The sequence below is a fragment of the Sinocyclocheilus anshuiensis genome, unplaced genomic scaffold, assembly GCF_001515605.1.
Source record: "Sinocyclocheilus anshuiensis isolate Anshui unplaced genomic scaffold, SAMN03320099.WGS_v1.1 scaffold451, whole genome shotgun sequence".
NCBI classification, from domain to species: Eukaryota; Metazoa; Chordata; class Actinopteri; order Cypriniformes; family Cyprinidae; genus Sinocyclocheilus; species Sinocyclocheilus anshuiensis.
This window is the reverse complement of record NW_015549630.1, coordinates 179598-201915: the sequence shown is the minus strand read 5'-3', so window position 1 is coordinate 201915 and position 22318 is coordinate 179598. Positions and strand designations below refer to the sequence as shown.

Genomic DNA, 22318 nt, shown 5'->3' with positions numbered 1-22318 from the left:
TGAACACAAAAGAAGATATTTTGAAGAATGTGGGTAACCAAACAGTTGCTGGTCCACATTGAATTTGATAGTAGGGAAAAAAAATCCTATGGAAGTTGCTGTGGACCAGCAACTGTTTGGTTTTCCACGTTCCTCAAAATAGCATTTATGTTCAGCAGAAGAAAGAAACTCATTTAGGTTTAAAACAACTTTTGAGTGAGTAAATGATGGTATAAAAATAAAACACTGTGACAGAATTGACAGACAGATGACAATTTTTATTTTTTATTTTTATTTAAAACAACAAAACGCAAAGAGAAAAGTCACTCACTATTCTTGACTGAAGAACTTTAATACAGTTGCTTTAGGAATCAGTCTATATAGTGTTTTATTTTTATATTTGTTCATTCAATTTCTTGAATGCTCCTGCTAAATACACCTATTTTACCTGAAAATAAAACACTGTTTGTTTTATTTGTATAATTATGTGTAGTTGTAATGTGTATCTATCTTTGTTCTTATTTTTTAATAACAAAGATAAAATAATGACAAATATTTTTATCTTCGCCCACTTTGGCCTAAATATCTGCCAATCTTTTTTTTGTTACCTTGAAAGGCTTTGTCTTAATAATAGGAAAATTAGTTTGGCTGTAATGCTCAGACACTTGCAAAATAGCAAAACCAACATGACAAAGAATCGTGATAAAATCGTGATATGATATTTTTTTTACATATCGCCCACCCCTAGGTTGAGGCACAGGAGGACCTAGAGAGAAGATTGTAAAGAGGAAGATAAGAAGAACAGCCTTTCCTTTACGGGATTCTTGTGAATTTAGCTTTTTTCCATTTCTTTTCAAATGCAGGTTTTGCTGTTCAACATATTACTTGCAAGTTAAGTGGCTGCAGTAGTACTTTTATGCTCTTAATGATGGATCACTCTTTCTCCCACATCATTTTTGGCCATGCATCAACTTGATCTAATGATGTCTCTGAACAACACACCCATGAACATCTAAGATCTTATTGGTTCTATGATGATTTGTCTGCTTTTTAGACTTTGTTCTGGATGACACTTTTGCTTGAGAGCACTATATGAACTAGGATTTTTTTTAGGTGTGTTTGAAGACCAGTCATGGCTATAGGCTGTTTTTGTCATTTAAAGGGGTGATGTCTATTGAGTTTTTAAAGTGCTTTAGCTTCAGTGTACACGGCACACAAAGGATTGGGTTAAAGTGTGCACTAGATGCTTCACTAAAACTTGCACTTTAAAGCCAAAGTGAACTGGCCATATGTCCACTTGCCTGCTTTATGAATCTCTGTGAAATTAGTCAGATGCAGTGTCTTATTACAGAATGTTCTGGTAATTCAAAACATTTATCCCACTGAGATACAAACAAACCCATGCCAACATATACACTACCATTCAATAGTTTTGGGGTTAGTCATTACTGGCAGTAAAGATATGTATAATGTAACACAAGATTCGTATTAGCTCAATAGATTGTTGTTTTGAAATGTCTGTTTATCAAAAGAATCCTGAAATATTTCCCTCGAAAAATAAAGCAGCACAACATTGATAATAAGAAATGTTTTTTGAACACCAAAATGGCATGTTAGAATAATCACATCATATCACATTGTAAACTGGAGTAATGGCTGCTGAAAATTCAGCTTTGTCATCACAGGAAGAAATTACATTTTAAAACGCATTCAAATAGAAAACAGTTTTATAAAAAATATTTTACAACACTACCTGATTTGACATCTTTTTTTAAAAGCAGTCTTTCTGAGCATAAGAGACTTATTTAAAAAAAAAGTAACACTTTAAGGTGTCCATGTTACATGTACTTACTATTATAATAATAAATTATGCATAATTCCATGCAAGTAACCCTAAGCCAAACCCTAATCCTAACCCTAACCATATACTAAGTACATGTAGTTAATTAATATTACTCCGTACTTAAATGTAAAATTACACTGTAACAAGGACACCTTAAAAATAAAGTGTAACCAAAAAAAAACAAAAACAAAAAAAAACATTTGAATGGATCATGTATCTAAATGCATGTGATATGCAAAATTAATGTTCCTTGATTTGAAGAATAATACACTAGTTAACAAATGCCTTCAGTGAGTTAATGGAACAGTTTTTTTCCCATGTGGATGTTACATTTGCGTAGTACAGCAGCATGCTTACTCTCATGTGTAAAAAGACTGGGGAAGTGTGGTTAGACTGTAAGCAGGCTGACGCCAATGTACCAAAACATATTTTGTTTGTTGATAGGGTTAAAGTGTAGATTCGTACTATACTGTGTTGAAATTGAAACCCTAATTATTACTAGAGTTTCATGCACCAGTTTTTTCCTCTCTAATGCCGGGCTCGGACTACACGAGTTTTAAAATACAGATTATGAAATCTGTATGCAGCACACATATAAGGAAAATATTTGCTAATTTTCTTCCCTCAAATCTTAAACATGCACACACTGCAAGATTTGAAAATCGTGGCGCATCACACAATTTAAGATATTATTAAGATCAGTTTAGTCACGCATTGACGTTTCAGCAACTAATGTTAGTGGCTTTCTGTATTCACCCGGTACGCTCAAAGAGCGCATCTCTTTGCTCTTGCGGTTGTGGTACCTTTTCGACACATTATACAGACAGTTGTGTTATTGCAAAACTTCCACAAGCAGTTTCCTCCATCTCCACTATCCAACGGCTACTATGAAATTAGTGACGTAATCATAGCCGTAATCTCCCCGATTTAAAATCCTAAATATCAGACTAGGGCTGCATGATAAATCGAAATTAGGGATGCACGATATATCGGCCACCATATCGGTATCGATCTGAAGTGTCTCTGAAGGAAATAATGCATTATTTATCGGCTTTAAGATATCGGCCAAATTTTCTTATCGGGCCGATACCGATAACAGAAAAAAATTTGCATTTATCGGCCGATACCGATATGGTGGCCAATATATCGTGCATCCCTAGTAAAAATATGTTATTATATGTGGTATTTTCACATGCTTTCAGATGGAGCAGCATTTACTTCACAGAGCCGTAGTTCACTGAGAAGCTATGCAAACAGCTGTCATTATCGCGAACGATTTCTTCGATTTCAGAATCGCGCAATAAAATCGTCAGCTATTTTTTTTTTTGCGTAACTTGTCAGTGAACTACGGCTATGTGTAGTAAATTCTGCTCCATCTGAAAGCACGTGATGATGATTTCCTGCTGATTACAGAACCGGCATTACTATCAAAATGCGCATGACAATCGCATTCGATTAATCGTGCAGCCCTACATCAGACATGTTTTATATGATCGGGGCTGATTTGTGTGCGAGCCGATAGGTAGGTGCAAAATTCGATCTGTAAACGTCTCGCATTACAAGATAATCCATGCTGAACATTGAAACCGACCAATGTCCTCAACAAGATTTTCTCTCCAATTCTCGGAAGGGGGAAATCTGGGATTAATTTTTTGAGCCCAACTTAAGAGTGTAGAATTCTGTAGATATCAATGAATGTGGAAAAAAAACGCAATTTCCATCTGTGCTTACATATACTCTACCTTTCATTTAGAGTACCTTTAATACCTATGAATTTGTTTCCTCATACATTTTTATTTTTTATTTTCTCAGGTTCTCTACAAACCAGGAGAGACGTCAGTGAGTCATGGAGGACTGTGGTAGCCTCATAGAGTTCGATGTACCTGAGTTCAGCAATACCGTCCTGAACCAGCTCAATGAGCTCCGTCTCCAGGGCAAGCTGTGCGACATCATTGTGCACATTCAGGGCCAGCCATTCCGAGCCCACAAGGCCGTCTTGGCCGCCAGTTCGCCATACTTCCGCGATCATTCAGCACTAGGCACGATGAGTGGCCTCTCCATCTCCGTAATCAAGAGCCCCGAGGTGTTTGAGCAGCTGCTCGCCTTTTGCTACACTGGCCGAATGTCATTGCGCCTACGTGATGTCATCAGCTTCCTCACGGCTGCCAGCTTCCTCCAAATGCAGGCTGTGATTGACAAATGCACACAGATTCTTGAGGGTATTCACTCTAAGATCAGCGTCCCTGTGCCTGCTGGGACCGATCCAGATAACGATTGCACCACCTCAAGGGCTGGCCGCAACGGTGTGAAAGACGGAGATATCTTTGTAAACCCCACCCAGATTTCAGCACCCTACTATTCTCGTCAGAATCATTGCGGGGAGGGGCGAAGCTCAGGTAAGGGAGTGGCAGAAGAGGGTCAGTCAGACCGAGGGAGTAGCGACGACATATCCGAGCAGGAGGTGTCCATGGAGGTTGAATCCGAACAAGTAGACCTCATCGGCAAGGATGGACAGGTAACCGATGTCCATATCAAGCTGGAGAAAACGGACCGGCCCAACTACTCCGATAGCTCGTCGGCCGGTGATGACGGCTACCACACAGAGCTGGTGGACGGTGAACAGGTGTTGGCTGTCAGCGTGGGATCATACGGGCCTGTGCTTTCCTCTGCTGGATACACTTACTCTGCACTACCTTCCTCCTGTTTCGTCAGCCTGAGTTCCTCTAGCCCATCTCGCTCCTTGCTCAGCAGTGTCCGGGGTGGTCGTGCCCGACCAAAATGTCCCGTGCCTCTTCCAGCCGATCTGCTAACTCAGGTCAAGCCTGGTGCCGCAGAAGGAGATCCACCTGCAACGGCAACTACCTTCGAGAACGACGTAAGGGAGCGGAGTTTCCGCGGACAGTGGAACCCCTACAACGAACGCCTCATCTGCATCTACTGCGGCAAGTCCTTCAACCAAAAGGGCAGCCTGGACCGTCACATGCGTCTGCACATGGGCATCACGCCCTTCGTCTGCAAGTTCTGCGGCAAGAAGTACACCCGCAAAGACCAGCTGGAGTACCACATCCGTGGCCACACAGACAACAAACCCTTCCACTGCCAGATCTGCGGCAAATGCTTTCCCTTCCAAGGCACACTCAACCAGCATTTGCGCAAGAAGCACATGACCTCTGGCACAGAAGTTAACAATCACACTGACTTGTTGGGAGAGGCACCAGATGGCCAGAGAGCGGAGCAAGAGGATGCCTCCGAGGGCGATGCAGCCTGCGGAGCAACTTATCCCGATGATTTGTCAATGAAAACCCCCAGCGAAGAAAGTGGCAAGTGTAGTCCGGAAGAAACCCCTGCATCCAAACCCCTGCGTGGATACTGAGAATAAAGTTTTCCATTTATTTGGTTGTTTGTCCTCCTTATCTAATAAGGAAGCATAAAGGGTTACTCTTTTTGTGATTAAACCCAGCTGTTTTTAAAGAACGACAAGAAATAACCTGCCTTGCGCATTTTCTACTTGTCCATTTTTGTGGAAGTTCTACACAGGACAAAGATCGAGAGAAAGTTTTTAAGGAGTTTTTCAAAGGGAAGGAGTCCTATAATCGGGGAATTAAATAATCGGAGAGGAGGTCTCTGTAATCAAGGCCTCCTAAGAGTTTTATCACGTTTTTTATATATATCTATATATATATATATTTCCATGTTTTTCAACATATTTACAGAGTAATATAGGCATGTTGTAATAATGAATAATGTGAAAGCTCAGATGAGATGCTTGTCATATCACGCTTTTACCTGACCTGTTTTTGCACATGTGGCCTGTAGTAGGTCACTCACTCACTCACTCACTCACTCACTCACTCACTCACTCACTCACTCACGAGGAATGGTTTATCTGCCAGTGCAAGGCTCTTTTTGTGACATACCTCATTATACAACCTCAACATATACTCATAATGGACAGTATTTTTCTTTCTTTCTTTCTTTCTTTCTTTCTTTCTTTCTTTCTTTCTTTCTTTCTTTCTTTCTTTCGGTCTTTCTTTCTTTCTGTCCGTCTCAAAATCTAGCTTTTAATTCAGAAAAACAATGTTTTTATGGTTTGAGTTTTTCCAAACACCAGTGGGGACGGTGTGCCTTTGAAATTAAAGTTTAAATTATATATTAATATATTTGTAGATGCGTTTCTAAAAGTGGTGCGGGAGTCATGCAAGTTATGAAAATTGACTTAGGGCCATACCGCCATGGGAAGAAGGGGGAAATAAACATCTTGGTGAAATATTTATAGCATTAATGTACACGCTCGATCAGTGGTTAAAATTTCAAACAGCTCTTCTTGTGTTCAGTTGGCTCGAAAGAACTTGTTTTTTTTTTCCAAAAACTTTGTGTGGAACAGACAGCTGTGAGAAGAAGCTCTCTTTGGCTTCTCACACTTGTGCATCTGTCGATGTACAGACCAAAATGTATTGTGTTTCAATGCAGAAATGTATAATTGAAGAAGATTCACTTACTGCCGGTATGCTTTTGTTCATGTTAAATTGTATGGAGGTGTAGTTTATGCTGGAAGTATAGTATAGCGTTTCATACTACAATAGAGCAGTAATAAGATAAACCTACAGTGTCAGTACTACTGTTGTGGACACTTTTATACGTTTAGTATTGTGAAGAGAGAGCCCTGGATGCCTATTATCTCCACAATATCTCTTCCCATCCATTTTCATTGTTATGTAACTGGTGCAAAACGTCATACCTCACTTTTTTTTTTTTTTTTTTGTCTTTTCTTGACCTGTGATTGAATAAGGCTCCTTGTTGTCTCACATGCCAATTGTAGATGCATTTTATTATTTCTTATCACCGCACTGTCTTATTTGATTCATTCTAACGAGTAATATAAGCGGCTACATAAGATGCAAAACAAGTAAAATGGCGTATTGTCGACTCATATTTTATAGTCCTCACTACAGTCGAGCATCTGCCTCCCTGACTGTCTGCAGTATATTTGATTTATAGTTCTTGATGCTCAGACAGATTAAAACATGCCTCGCTTTTACAAGATTCAAGTGCTTTCAAGTTTGCCTGACATATCATTTGGATATTTACTTTACCACACCCTCCATAAGTTAACTTTAACAACCATTAGCCAAGGATAGTTAGCGTAAGCAGCGTTCCCTTTTGTTTAGAAACTCCAGTATTATCCTTCCAAGACAACTCCTTAAATCTGTGAACCGCATCCAGTATCACGCCTTGGACAAAAGTTGTTTCTGAAAGTACTATAAGTTAAAATACACAGTGACTAACATTATGGTGCTGTTCTGTTTTCATTTTCAGTTTGTGTACTTTTCTTTTGTGGTGTTTACTCGTATAAAAATTTTTTTAAATCATTTATATCACTGTCTCAGTTAAAAGTATTTTGAGATTTCAAATTGAACTTCAGGACTTCTGCCCTTTCTCTCTCTCTTTCTTTAAAATCAGTTTCACTCAAAGTGCACATTTTAGAATGCTGAACTATATTTGTGCCATTAAAATCTCTTCATGTGCTTGTATTACTGGCAGACGAGTGAGAATGAACCTTTAGCTGAAACCTTTTTTAACCGGCTCTTGAGCTTTGAATCCATTCGTGTCAGTTTTGAACAATGAGCCAATGTGATAACTACAGTTATCAAGAGCCAAAACTCTGAATGCAGAACACCTTGTACTACTGACAGCATGTTTGGTGTCGTTCTGTGACATGAGATGCCATGTATGCCATTTAAAACATTGTAAGCCGGACTGCTTTGTTCCCTGAACATGTTTAGATTTGCCCTGTTCCTTTATCGTAATGTTCCAGTTTATCTTAGATAATGTGAACATGACTTTGGCCACTAACCAAAGAGCAAACCAAAAATTGTAAAGGGTTTGTGTAGTATGTTGCACAGCGGACAAAAGAGAGACCAAAACCAAGCCCTGGAACAAATGAATCCGTTTTAGAGGTGTCAGTAGATCTTCGTCTCATTTTCCAGCCTCATGCTGGCTCTAACACCTGTCGGGATTTTATAGCATTGGCTGTCATTTATTTCACACATTGGTGTTAGGTAGGTTTTGTTGAGATACTGTTTTACAATGAATGAAGCTGTAAGCTTTAGTATTTGATGAACAGATTGTGGATGTTGTTCTGTGGTCTTTAAAGAGTGATGGTACAAACACAGACTTTTTTATTTTTATTTGTCAAGGAAGTTGATTGAACCGGTGCCTTGATGTGAAACATAGGCTTCACTACTGTTTGAGGTCAGCAAGATTTTTTTTTTTTTTTAAAGAAATTTATATTTTTATTCAGAAATAATGCATTCAATTTATCAAAAGTGATACTAAAGACATTTATAATGTTAAAAAAGATTTGTATTTCAAATACATGTTGTTATTTTAAACTGTCTATTCATCAAAGAAAAATATGGTTTCCATAAAAATCCCGATCAGCAAAACATTAATGTTTTCAACATTAATAAGAAGAAATGTTTCAGGTCATGTGGCACTGAAGACTGGAGTAATGGCTGCTAAAAATTCAGCTTTGCCATAACAGAAATAAATTAAAATATTTATTTTAAATTATAATAATATTTCACAATATTACTTTTTTGCTGTGAGACTTTTAAAAACATTTAAAAAATCTTACTGACCCCAAACTTTTAAATTGAAGTGTATGTGAATCACACCGCAGGTTTTTTTTATTTTATTTTTTTATTTATTTATTTTTTTTGTGTTGCCATGCAAGATTATGGGAATGAGATGAGGGGTTCCTTCAAAGAAGGCAGAAATGTTTGTTATTTTTGGAAGTATCAATGTATCAGCCTGGTCTTTTGTAAAAATATTGAACTAATGGTAAAATGCAAAAGCAATATGCCTGTTAGATCGTAATTGAGACATGCAGTAAGGGTTCTGTCTGTATAGTTGCATTTGTTTTATTCTGTATCATTCTTTTTGTTTCTATGGGGAACATCCCATTTGTAGGGGATCGATATGCATTGAAGCGACAGATTTTCACGTCAGAATCATGCAGTTTCGATAGAAAGTGAATATGCTGAAATAATAAAATGGGACAATCAAACAGCTTCACGGTACAGAAGCTTCCTCTTAAAAAATAAGTTTAAAAAGTTAGTTGATTTATGCTTGACAATAATCTCATCAGAATTATGATGCTTTCAGGTTAGCAGATCGCTGAATTATGTATATTGTTTGGTCTGGGGGGAAATATGCATGCCGGGCCACTTATTGTTCAAGTAGAATTGCATGGAGCCCTCCGCGTTGTAATACGAAACTACAGATTACTTTTTGTTTTTGTCTTAAAACTTGAAAGTGATTTTCATTTATAGCTATATCTCTTATGTGATATTTCACCTGGCATGCACTTAATGATTTTCTTTTTAAATAATAAATAATGTATTCCATAAGGGATTAATTGACCATGTAATGCTCCCAATTTATGGGACTCATAAGGCCTCAAATATTTTATCGCTTGGGATGTGTTTCCCCTTTAATGGTGCTTTACGACTGGTCAGGTTTCTTTTTGGTTTTTATAATGTATAAGCAAAAAAATGTTAAATCGGTGATATGGGGTTAACACACTTGTAAATGATTTAATGAATTGTACTAATAGAGTCATGCTCTGCCAACTGACCTAGATACTCATGGTCCATTTCACTCGCTTCGTTCATATAAAACCAGTTCAGTTTGTGCCATGCACAATAATCAAAAAAGAAGTGTTTACAGGGAAGGCTGTTGGACTACTTTTTGATTGTGCAGCTCGTCCTTTTTAACTGTTGACTTACTTCAGGTAGTTTATGAACACTGAGCTAAACCTAGAGATATTGAAGAAAAGAAAATCTTGAAGTCTTCCATTGGTTCTCCACTTCCAACATGTCTCCACTGTGTAATATGCAAAAGCAATAACCTTTTTTAGAGCCGTTTTTTTTTTCTTTCTTTCTTTGGAGTCTGGCTGCCTCTCAGATTGCAGGAGGATTGTGTCTCAAAATGAATGCATTCAGGATGTCAGGGAGCTGAGGTCATTTATGGCAAGGAGAGGATTTTTTTCTCATGTTTTAAGATATACTTTTATGTGAAAACTTGGACAGGTTGGGCAAATATGCTTCTACAGAGTGGCTTCTTGTTTTTGTGGTCACCACAGTCCACATTCTGTTTGTACTTCATCGACCTGCCACCTCAGTGTCACTGGTGAAAAGGTGCATCTTTTTTTATCTGTGTCAATTAAGAAAGGGATCTTTGAGAGATGTAACTTGCCGCTATGGTGTATGCTAAAGATCTTCTTTCTTCATGCTTCGAGATTGCAGATATAACAGGCCAATCAGAATTATTAAAAGAATAGTTCACCCAAAAATGAAAATATGCTGAAAATGTACTAAGGCAATCCGAGATGTAACATATTTGAAGAAATTTAGCATTTTATCACTTGCTCAGCAATGAATGGAGTGAATGGGTGCCATCAGAATAATAGTGCAAACAGCTGATAAAAACAACACAATCCACAAGTAATCCACACGACTCGCACTTGTATCAATTAACATCTCATGAAGTGAAAAGCTGTGTGTTTGAAACAAACAAAGCCATCGTTAAGCCGTTTTAATTTTAAATTGTTGCGTCTGGTCAAAGTACCAGTCCATAATTCATAATAAGTCTTCCTCCAGTGAAAAAAATCACATCTGTTGTCCTCTCACATCAAAATCCACCAACATATTTGTTTATAACTGTTTTGGCTTATAAACGTTTGATCGGTGCATATTTCTCTCCTGATTCAGCCAAGACGACTTTTTCACTGGAGAAAGCAATGCTATGGATCGAGGACTTGTATTTTAGTTGGAAACTACGGTTTGAAGTTAAAAACATGCAGATTTTCACTTCAGAAGACATTAATTGATGGACTGGAGTCATGGGGATTACTTGTGGGTTATTGTGTTTATTGTTTTTGTTTGGACTCTCATTCTGACGGCACCCATTCACTGCAGAGGATCCACTTGGTGAGCAAATGGGGTAATGCGACATTTCTATAAATGTGTTCTGATAAAGTTAACTGCTCTACCTCTTCGATGGCCTGAGGTTGAGTACATTTTCATCAAACTTTCATTTCTGGATGACTATTCCTTTAATGCAAGCTCTGTCAGACTCTTGTTCTCTCATGTATTTGGGACATTGCAAAAAGTAAAAAGTAGAACTCAGGGTTTACTAGTATTCAGAAAATGCCATTTTGGATTCGCAGTGATCTTTGTGCGTCCAAAACGAAGCTTGCACTTTTACTTCAGGTGGGGAAACAATTCCTCAGTCATTGGTTCCCAAAACAGTCTGCCTCACAGGTGTGGTAAGACGCACCTAAATGTTTCCGTTCTTGCTCTTCCCGAATGCATGGGAGTTTCATCGCAGAGGAAAGCAGATCTTTAGGTCTTATCGTATAAGTAGCACTCTGTCCAACCTTCTGTCTTCCATATACATACAACCTCACAACCCAACTGTGAACCTCAGAAATCTACTGTTTTATACAACTATGAAGTACATGCAGCTAGCTGACGCCGATGCTGTAACAATTAACTCGCCATTTATGACTTTTATTTTATAGCATGAAATATAAAATTATATTTATTCAAATTATATATTTTACTCATAATCATTCTGTGCTGCTTTTTATTTTCGTTCTTAAAGCTTGTATATTGCTTTTTTATGATACAAAGAAATGTCAATAGATAAAAAAATGCATTTGTTTGTACAATAAAGATGCTGATTTGGCAAAATGTCTGGATATCTTTGCTTTACTCATTCACGCATACAAAATACGTATTGAAATGTGTATTTGTTTGTACATTAATGCGGATGTCCACTAGATGGAGCACATGTACAGCAAATGTCAATTAAAATAGCAGTAATATGCAGAGGTATTGCAGCTACAGTTTACATTTTATAAGCCCTTGAGCAGGACCTGTGCATATTGATTTTGAATAAACATCCTTATTTATATTTTTTAATTAATTTTTATTTCAAAGTTTTCTTTTTTTAAATTATTGAAATAAATTGTATGTATTTTGCAAGTGAATAATAATAATCAATACATTATTAATGACCCATCTAAATATCTCTAAATATATCAGTCAAAAATGTATCATGATGGAACTGGAATGGGATCTAGATCTAGATGATGATTTGTCAGATGGACTAGCAGCTGGTGGGGCCAACATTGACCTGGTGGACTTTGATCAAGCTGGTTAGAGCTGGCAACCCATTTTGGACCAGTAACAAATAATACCATGTCCTATAAACTGCTTTAACGTGACTTTTCAAGCAGGACCATAGACCTAAATCAAAGTCTGAATGTGTGTCACTTTTTATACAGTAGATGAAAAATCATTAAAATGTTTTGCTTTACCTGAAAATAAATGTACAGTTCAAGTGAAAAGCAATGCCCTAACTGTATTCATTATCACATACAAAAAGTAAACAAAATTTCAATATATTTACATATAGGAGGGTTGTAGCATCCCAAAACAAAGGATCATTATAGTTAACGAAAACGATAACCATGAAAAAATGGGTTACTTGTATAAATAACTGACTGGCTGAAATAAATTAGTATAAAAAATGAATACAAATATAATAGTAGCCTATCTATGAACACTGAATTATAAGCTTTTATAAGAATTATAAGCTTTATTTGTGCTAATACATATACAAAATACATGCCACTCTGCTAAATTATCATAGGCCTAAAATCAGCAAACAAATTATATAAATATACGCAATAAATAATAATAGCAAAACGTCTTACAACAAAATCTTTTAAAAAAAAAGAATAAAAATACCTCAGTTTCTTCAAAAACGAAAAATGAACACTACATTTCTTCAAAAGGAATATCAAAATTAAACAAACCTGTTACCCTGCACCCCTTTCCACACACATTTCCAACGCTGCGTAGGCTTTACAAAACAGGGCGACATATGCGCGCGACAGTATTGGCCTAATTAATGATTGGTCATTCGAGTATGAGGGCGGAACCTGGCGTTCGCCCAGATGCCACGCGATTGGTCAAATCATCTGTCCATCAAACGGTATGGGTAGAACACTTCCTGATGTCGATGCCCAGCTGTGTTGGCAAATGACCCGCATCTCCAGCATCCGATAACATCGTCTCTTCACACAGGACTGCCCTCACCGTTTCTCATCATACCTGCTCAAACGACGGCCGTGTGCTGAGCGGAATAACTCAAATAGGCTTAGATTGCCCAGTGGATGCGAGTGAATCCTTTCAAATTGGATTTTGTGTGTCCTTAAGGTCGTGCTGCAGTACAGCGACATAAGCTTCGCGTTGACCGGCGCGTGCATCTCAACAGCGGGGACGAGGACAGTGGCATATTTTCATTGACAGGTGAGTTGAACTGTATCTGTTTAGAGCATCAAGCGCAAATGAAAACAGCATCAGCAGGGATGGAGTTGCGTCGCGGGGGGTCGTCTGCCTCTAACGTTACCCAGCTGGGTACCACACTGTCAATATGATGCATGGCGCCATTACATCTAAAGCAGCGTGCATATGCAGGATGCTCTTTGTCAGATGTTATGATACCATTTTGCTGTAAAGATACTGATCTCTTTAATGCCCTATGCAAACTGGAGGATGGAATAATAGATTTTATGTGGTGGCTCATCGGTATTCAGAAATATGCTCTGATAGTTATACCTGCACTGTCGTATTATTAAAACAACCGTTACAAATATGAGAGAGAAGTTACATCTTTTTCAAAAGAGTGAGAATCTCAGCAATACTATAACGGACAGACAGCTTAAAGCAATATACTCTCTGATGCTGTTCTGCATTGTGCTTCTGTTGATATGTGCTTATTTGTAGTTTAGAGAGCTTGTTTGTTTTGTTTTGTTTGGGGCTTTGGAAGGAACCAGTCTTCTGTGTTTGTTTACGTGGCTGATGTTAAGGTCTGGAGGGACTACCTTGACTTTGGAAAGCACCTGTGTTTATGTGTTACAGTAGTTGCACTTTTACATTGGCATTGTGGAAAGTGCAAAGTACATGTTTATGTAAGTGTGTTACATTTTAGGATTATGGGTAAATTGTGATGAGTGATTAGCATCAATATAGGCAATATTAAATTTACATCCAATTAAAGTTACATTTAAAACTGAAATTGATTTGCTAACTGGTTATTTATTATTATCTGGCAATGTTTGATGGAAGCTGCAGTGAAGGACAATTATATTTCTGGGGTCTCAACGTCCCTGATGCATTACAGTAATATTAATACTTTTTACATTTACTCTTTGCCAGCACCACAGATTAAATAATGGATGTTTCTGTTGGTTCACAGTCACACACACCTATAACAGTTTATCACATTTTTTAGTTCATTTACTGATCCCAAAGCATAATGTGGCACATATGACTGTACCTTGTATATTTTTAAAACAAAGACAGAGTCTTATTATTAACCTTTTTAAAGGTCATTACACATTCTACAGCAGTGGTTCTCAACATGGTTGACTTGAGGGGCCCCCGTTGTCCAACACAATATTCGAAGTTCACCTATATAAGATATTTCCTCCATTTAGATTTCTGAGAAAAGTTGTTGTTGTGTTTTTTTTTTATCTCCCTAATTAAGTAAGATTATTTTAATGTAATGACAACAACAATAATCATCCTGTGGCCCTATTGGATACTATCATGACATTTACTGGAGAGTGAAGAAGCACCAAATTGTCAGTTTTGTAGCAGTTTTTGTAACTTGTCTGTAAAACATATGTTTTTAGTTTGCCCAATTTTTTATTTCATGAAACAACCATTTTTATCAGGGCAGACTTTGATGGATCTATTTTGTAAGATGGACACTTATACAGATTTTATCACAACACAAGTACATTCAAAGAATCTTTTATAGAGTTGCATATATGGAATTTTTTTCTTTTTTTCCTCACTAATGTTTTTTTTTTCTATGCATTTATTTTAAATATTTGTATTTATTATACTTATATTTATTGTATTATATTGTTGAATGTTGAATTTGTATCTGCCATGTAATAGCATGTAAAGCTGATTTGGACATAAATTTAAATACTGTACAACAACAACTGCGCCCCCATTGAAAATTTGCTACAGTGGGCCCCGGCCTCATGGTTAGGAGCCTCTACACTACAGAAATGATTCTGTTTGTCAATAGTACAAAGTAGCCATCCAATTCTTTATTCCAAGTTGTACAAATAGTTGTAAATATAATTTGTAAAGTTATATTGATGGTTCAAAGACACAGTTTGTCCTGTAGGTTTTTATGCAGGTTTTTAATTTTATTATTAGCATGTATAACTTCATTGCATTTAATAATACTACAAATCTGTAGTTAATGTTCACTCATACAGTGTATACTTATGAAACTGATTAATATATATTGTTATAAATATGAATTATTCAAAATACACTCAAAAACTACTTACCTGTTAAATGTAATGTTTAATGACTTTAAGTGACATTAAAACTTAAGTCAAATTTACAACTGCAGAGCTTGCAGACCTGTTTTTTCTTTGCCTTTAGTTTCTTTGGCATCTCTTATTTATTTATTGCAGTTACTTCCCTCCCCTTTACTTATTTTTACTTATTTAACAACATTGACAATGTTATCTTCTCATCATATAGTGGTGTGACTGTGTTGTGTAATTTACCAGTGAAGTTCTTTTACTTTTAGTATATTTAACATAGTGATGTGTTCTTTCTTATCCTCCACATTATGTTTCTCAGTTGCTGATTAGTGCTCCTGTATTCAACGTTTAGTGTTGATGGCAAACTTTCAAGTGTGTGCTAGGGTGGAGAATCTGTTACATTATATTGTGTTGTTTTGTTGTGTGTTACGCCTCCGTGAAATTTGCTGTCTGCTGCAAGTGCTGATGAGAAAATATGTTATTGTTTCAGGAGCAACCTGTGTTTTCTGTTTGTTTGAGACCTTAGAGTTCCTGGAGCTCGAATGGTAGAGTATTAGCAATGACAAGGTCATGGGTTCAGTTCCCAGGGAACAACAGATCTTGATAAAACATAACCTGAATGCACTGTAAGTCACTTTAGATAAAAGTATCTGTCAAATGAAATAAATGTTGTATTGTTGAGAATCCATACACAGAAAAAGAGAGATGTACAATGCAGCAGGTTCTCTGTAGTCGGGGACAATAAACATTGCCAATGTTGAACATGTCAGACATCCAATGTGGCAGATTGTTGCCTGCAGACTGCTCTGCCCTCATGTGTATAATATAAAAAAATATGAACACATTTCTGCTCCCAGTTGCCATAGTAACTATAGCTGTAGTGTCTCAGCAGCGAGTGCTTCAGCTAAATCTGTATCTTAGATGAAATGGGGCAAAATCACACCTGTGAGTCTTTAGGGAACAAAATTGTTAGAAAGAACCATTTCAGATATTAAAACGGCAATTGTTATTTTAGCTGTTTTGGGTAGTAGTTTTAGTTTGGAAAAAATGTCTTATTAGTAACCTAATACAGAATAATGTGGTTGATAATGTTAACACTTTACAGTTATATATGTTAACTTTAGCTACTGCAATAAAAATCAATATTTCTACACCGTTTTTAATCTTGGTTAATATTAATTTCTGCATACTAATAAAATGTTAACATTAAAAAGTTGCATAAATAATTTAACCTTAACCTTCAGCCAGTATTACCCACCCTCTTAAAATCCATTTTATAGTTGTTTATCGACCCCCAGTACCACAAGGTAACTTCTTGGATGAATTAGATATGCTGCTTTCAACCTTTTCTGAGGATGGTACACCCCTAGTTATGCTTGGAGACTTCAACATCCACCTAGATAAACCTCAGGCTGCAGACTTCCACACTCTGCTTGCCTCTTTTGATCTCAAGAGAGTGTTAACTATGGCTACTCACAAATCAGGCAACCAACTGGACCTTATTTACACACGACACTGCTCCACTGATCATGTACTGGTTACTCCACTGCACACCCCGCCTCGGATCACTTCCTCCTCACTCTTAACCTCAACATGGTTCCTGACACAACACATACCCCTCCACATGTCACTTTTTGACGTAACCTATGCTCACTCTCACCCTACCGGCTATCTGCTATGGTTTCATCTTCGCTTCCTTCCCCTGAACTGTTATCATCTCTTGGTGTTAACACTGCTACTGATACTTTCTGCTCCACTCTTACATCTTGTTTAGACACTGTCTGCCCCTTGTCTTCCAGGCCAGCTCGTACCACCTCTTCTGCCCCTTGGCTATCTGATGTTCTCCGTGAGCATCGTTGTAAGCTCAGAGCTGCAGAAAGAGTATGGCGCAAATCACAAAATCCTTAAAACTTAATGTATATCGATCACTCCTCTCTTCATTCTCTGCGAATGTCTCCACTGTCTTCATTAATACAATTACAAACCTCAGTGCACAATTTGCCACACCCCAAACTTTCAAACACATCTTACCAGCAAACACACACTCGTTTTCATCCTTCTCTCCACTCTCTGAGGCTGACATTCAAGCCATTTCTCCTGCCGTTGTACCTGCACTCACTCACATCGTTAACACATCCCTTCACACTCGCGTTTTTCCCTCAACATTTAAACAGGCTCGTATAACCCCACTTTTTAAGAAACCCACTCTTAACCCAACTCTTTTAGAGAACTACAGACCGGTTTCCCTTCTACCTTTCATTGCAAAAACACTTGAACGAGTTGTGTTCAACCAAGTCTCATTATGGACTACAACCAATCTTGCTTCAGAAGTGGACATTCGACCGAGACTGCCTTGCTTTCAGTTGTTGAAGCCCTAAGACTGGCAAGAGCGGCTTCCCGATCTTTTATACTTACCTTGCTGGATCTGTCTGCTTTCGATACGGTGAACCACCAGATTCTCCTGTCAACCCCATTGGAAAATGGCATTGTACTAAGAAGTGACGTAAGCCGGTCGACAGCGACGTCATTTGTGCGAAGCTTCAACAACAGAAACAAAGAACAACATTAACAACAGGAGAATGGAGGATGCTCTGATCGGAGCTGTTGTTGTTGTGTCTCGGTGGTTTCACAATAATGGACATGGAAAGTCGACGTATACGTAGCCAATCAATGTCTACTTATGTCACGATTAGTACCAGTTGTGCTGGTTAGACCCTGCTCCGGAGTAGGAGCTAATTTGGTTCTCGAAAAAGGCAGTCCGGTATTACAATCGCACCCAGTTCCGGCGGTGCGAAAACGTCAAAAAGTGGGTAGTTCCACAATTAGTTCTGGTACTATGAAAAGGTTCCCGTGGTGCAAAAGACCCTATTAGGAAGATCAGGCCCTTTCTTTCAGAACATGCAACACAACTCCTTGTTCAAGCTCTTGTTCTATCCAGGCTGCACTATTGCAATGCTCTCTTGGTAGGTCTTCCAGCCACTTCTAACAAACCTCTACAATTAATCCAAAAGGGCGCTGCAAGATTAATCTTTAATGAGCCGAAAAGAACGCACGTCACACCTCTGTTCATCAATTTGCACTGGCTACCAGTAGCTGCTCGCATAAAATTCAAGGCATTAATGTTTGCCTACAAAACCACCACTGGCTCTGCACCCCTTTACCTAAGTTAAATACTTCAGACTTATGTGCCCTCTAGAAGCTTGCGTTCTGCAAATGAATGATGCATTATTGTGCCATCTCAAAGAGGCACAAAATCACTTTCACAGACTTTTTCATTAACTGTTCCCTCCTGGTCGAATGACCTGCCCAACTCAATCCGAGCAGCTGAGTCCTTAGCCATCTTCAAGAAACGACTAAAAACACATCTGTTCCATCTCTAACTCTAGCACTTTCTATTATATTTTAATTCTACTTTATCTATTTATCTTCTTTTTTATAAAAAAAAAACAACAACAAAAAAACGCTAGCTTTCTATTTTTTCTATTCTATTTACTTGTTTTTCTTACTACGTGTACTGCGTTAAGCTAACCGAGACTTGTCATTTGCACTTACATATTGTTGCTCTTTTGTTAGTTTTGATTGCTTCTATTGTTCTCATTTGTAAGTCGCTTTGGATAAAAGCGTCTGCTAAATGACAAAATCTAAATGTAAATATTATATTATATTATTATATTATATTACCCTTTTCACATACTGTGATAAGTTTCCACATTTATTACTATTGTAAATTTAGCATTTTTAAAATAAAATTATTATTATTTTAAATATGTTAAATTTATAAAAATATACTTTGTGTTATATTAATACCTTGACATTAAATTTCAGAAATCTAATCAGTGCTGCTGTCTGGGTGTTTCTAACCAAGTCTGAGGGAGCGATGTCACATTTTGACATCTTTCTTGCTTCTAACTACTGTAATCAATCTCTCCATATTTTTTCCTCCTTTGGAAAGTCATAGAAATGCTATCGTGTATTTTTATTTTTTTTTTGCTATTGGAGCAAATGGAAACACAAAAATATTTTTGTGGTAGCGTTTACCAGAAGTTTACCCAACTATGACAACTTCTGCTTCTGAGAACCCCGCAGTTGGAAAAAGGGTCCATTATACTGTATATTATACTATATTATATTATAAAAAGTAGATTATATGCTCAAAAAAGTTTGTTTATAAGTTTGTCAGTTTGAGATATTATTTTTAAAAGAGAGTTTTATTTTTGGCTCTTTTATTAATTGCGAAGTAAAAACAGGACAGGTATTTATGAAGAGATGTCCATATGACCACTACAGATTTTTGTATCAAGAGCGTATGTGCTAACTGCTAGGCTTCGACAATCATTTATAATTGTTCATCTGAGCTTGCCTTTGGTTTTAGGCCTAGTTCTTTACACAGCTGATCCATCTTTTCCAGCTCACTGATTATGCTCAGCACATCAGCATTCATCATCAAAAATGCAGTAGCAGTTTCAGTGGGAATACTGTAGTTTCTCTCCACCACCAGAGAGAAGCCACCAGGCAGAGAGTACTTCACTGTGCTGGTACTGGTCCAGCTGTCATACATTTGGATCCGGGCCGAGTTCAAGAAGTTCTTCATGGTCATACTTTTCATTTCAGTGTGGGTCAGAGGGAGCTGGAGACACTTTGAGAGATGCAGCATGATGGAGCATGGCTCACTCAGTTCTGTGTATGTCAGTGATGTATCTAAGACCTTCTCAGGACACTCATTAGATGTTTCTCCAAAGGCAGCACCTGTTTCCGATTTTTCATCATGTGATGAGTTGAGTATTTTGCTTCTCTTTTCTTCAGAATGTCCAGTTTCCAATTTTTTGGTGTTGTATGATTGAGTGTGATTAAGCTCCTGTTCTTCTGCCAGGATCAGTCCCCATTGGCCGTTATGCTGATTCAACCAGGTCTGTGTAGAAGCCAGTTGGAAGCTGTCAGTATCGTAGTAGTACTCTACTTCTAAGGTTTCCCCCTCACAGCGGGCGCCCATTTCCTTGAGGCGATGCTCTGTCTGCTCTCCCAGCTCATTCTCCATCTTTACTGGAACCCGCATGCTGTCTTCAAACACTTTAGGGCTTTCATCTGCTCTCATTGTATTTAGAATCATCTGTTTGAATTCAGAATTTGTGTTTTAGTATTACATTTTCGCTAGTGCCAGGCAGAATCTGACATTTTTAATTGTATTTGTGAGACTGGCTTGCAGTATGACGGTGTATGTGGAAAAACATCAGTCAAATTCAGTTATCTAGAGGAATAATTGCAGAGAAATATATAGAGCACATCAATTACATTAATTATCTAAACTAATTTAAAACAGTCTAGCATTTGACCAATAATTTAGAAAAAGAGACACCACCATTATTCTTTGCTCTAGTTATTTGAGTCTTATACTTATGTGACATTGAGGGGTAAAATTTATATATTTGCACATTGTCCATGGCAACTGACTGATGCTACTGGGAATGGGCTTTTTGGTTAGCAGAAGCTTGAAGCTAATCAAATATAATTGGAATAGTACAATTTCAACTCGACAAGTTCAAGTAAGTAAATAATAAAAAACATTATTATTTTCATTTTTAAAATAAACCCCCTTCAGAGTGATGTAGTACTCCTCCGTACGTTATGTCAAGGTACAAATCTTCTTGTCAGGGTTTGTTTTATGAGAATAATTGGTTGATTTACATTATGCCTTACCTGAAGCAAAAGCACATGTTCAAAACAAATCTACTGTAGTGTTGAATTCAGTGTTTATTGTATCGAGCGTTAACCTCTGTAGGGCAATGTACCACCAAACACAATGTTTTGTAGGTTACAGTTTGGCTGAAGTTTTCTTTTTTAGTTACTGTATGTTGTAGTTACAGTTTGGGTCTATGGTTACTATGGTACGATGCATTGGAACTTAGCACTTACTTCTGAACTTTCTATTCATCTAAGAATACTGAAAACATGTATCACTGATCACTGTTTCCAATAGATTTTAAAACAGCACAATTGTTTTCAGCATTGATAAGAAATATTTCATGAGAACCAAATCAGCATATTAGAATGATTTCTGAAGGATCATGTGACACTGAAGACTGGGGTAATGGCTGCTGAAAAGTCAGCTTTGTTATCACAGGATATTAATATAGAAAACGGCTATTTTAAATTGTAATAATGTTTCACAATATTTCAAAGAAATGCAGCCTTGGTGAGCATCAAAGTCTTTTATTTAGGCATTCAAAAGCAAGCCATATAGACAAATACAGCCAAATAAACAAATGCTGTCATGCCTGTGTGGACAGCAAACATGAGTGCTAACAGTATTGACTGAATTCTTCACACTCGATTACACTAGTTAAATGCTGCTGCTCTCAGGTAAACAGTGAGTTTATCCACGCCTCTGGCTGGGATATTTAACTTTGAAACAGTATAGAATAACATTTCATCCATGTTAACAATTGTGTAATAAATCATGTATATTTGTCTATACACTTTTCGTAATTTTTTCTACAGCTAATATATTATATATATTAGTGTTGTCACGGTACCAAAATTTCAGTATTCGGTACCGATACCAGTGAAAATCCACGGTTCTCGGTACCAATTTCGGTACCAAAGTAAAACACAAAAACATGCTAATTGAACAACATTTGTATTAATAATGTTAAACAAAAATTAAATGTACAAAACCAATGCCATTCTTTATACTTATTTAAAAGTGTTTCAAGTTTTCCCACAAGTAATAAAAGTAAGAAAAAAGTAAACCAGTTTCACCCAAAAGTTTAGTCATAGTTCTGCTGCCACTGAAAAACATCTGTAAACTGTTGTCTGTTTTAGGGTTTGCTGGTGTGTTTCAGGATCTTCCTCAGTCTGCAGCTGTAAAAGGAAAATATAATATACTTCAGTAAAGCAATGGGCTGAGTCTGACCAAATGCAACATTAGATCATTGACACCAGCTAAAATATAACTTTTCAGTAAATAACAAACCTCAGCTTTTATAATAAATTTAGATAAGATTACATATATTAAGTGTATATCAATTGGAAGAAACTGTAGTATTAAAAACACTTTACAATAAGAT

At 37.2% G+C, this 22318-nt stretch overlaps 3 protein-coding genes across 4 annotated transcripts in view; 2 read left to right on the top strand and 1 right to left on the bottom strand.

Annotated features, from left to right (window-relative positions):
- The window catches only part of zbtb34 (zinc finger and BTB domain containing 34), a 20547-nt gene extending 15043 nt beyond the window's left edge, over positions 1–5504 (top strand). For both annotated transcript variants that reach the window (XM_016448606.1, XM_016448607.1), the window contains one exon: positions 3635–5504. In XM_016448606.1, the coding sequence (XP_016304092.1) occupies positions 3669–5195 (1527 nt within the window). In that variant the 5' untranslated portion in view covers positions 3635–3668 and the 3' untranslated portion in view covers positions 5196–5504. The remainder of the gene's footprint in view (positions 1–3634) is intronic.
- Positions 5505–12887: 7383 nt separating this feature from the next.
- The window catches only part of ralgps1 (Ral GEF with PH domain and SH3 binding motif 1), a 112890-nt gene continuing 103459 nt past the window's right edge, over positions 12888–22318 (top strand). The window contains exon 1 of the mRNA XM_016448603.1: positions 12888–13206. The gene's annotated coding sequence lies outside the window, so the exon portion shown is untranslated. The remainder of the gene's footprint in view (positions 13207–22318) is intronic.
- LOC107659582 (uncharacterized) lies at positions 19591–20346 on the bottom strand. The gene has a single exon (XM_016448586.1). The coding sequence runs from the start codon at positions 20344–20346 to the stop codon at positions 19591–19593; it is 756 nt and encodes a 251-aa protein (XP_016304072.1).

Excerpts from the sequence above, each read along its gene's own strand:
- LOC107659582 (XM_016448586.1), bottom strand. The coding sequence starts at position 20,346 with ATGAGAGCAGATGAAAGCCCTAAAGTGTTTGAAGACAGCATGCGGGTT.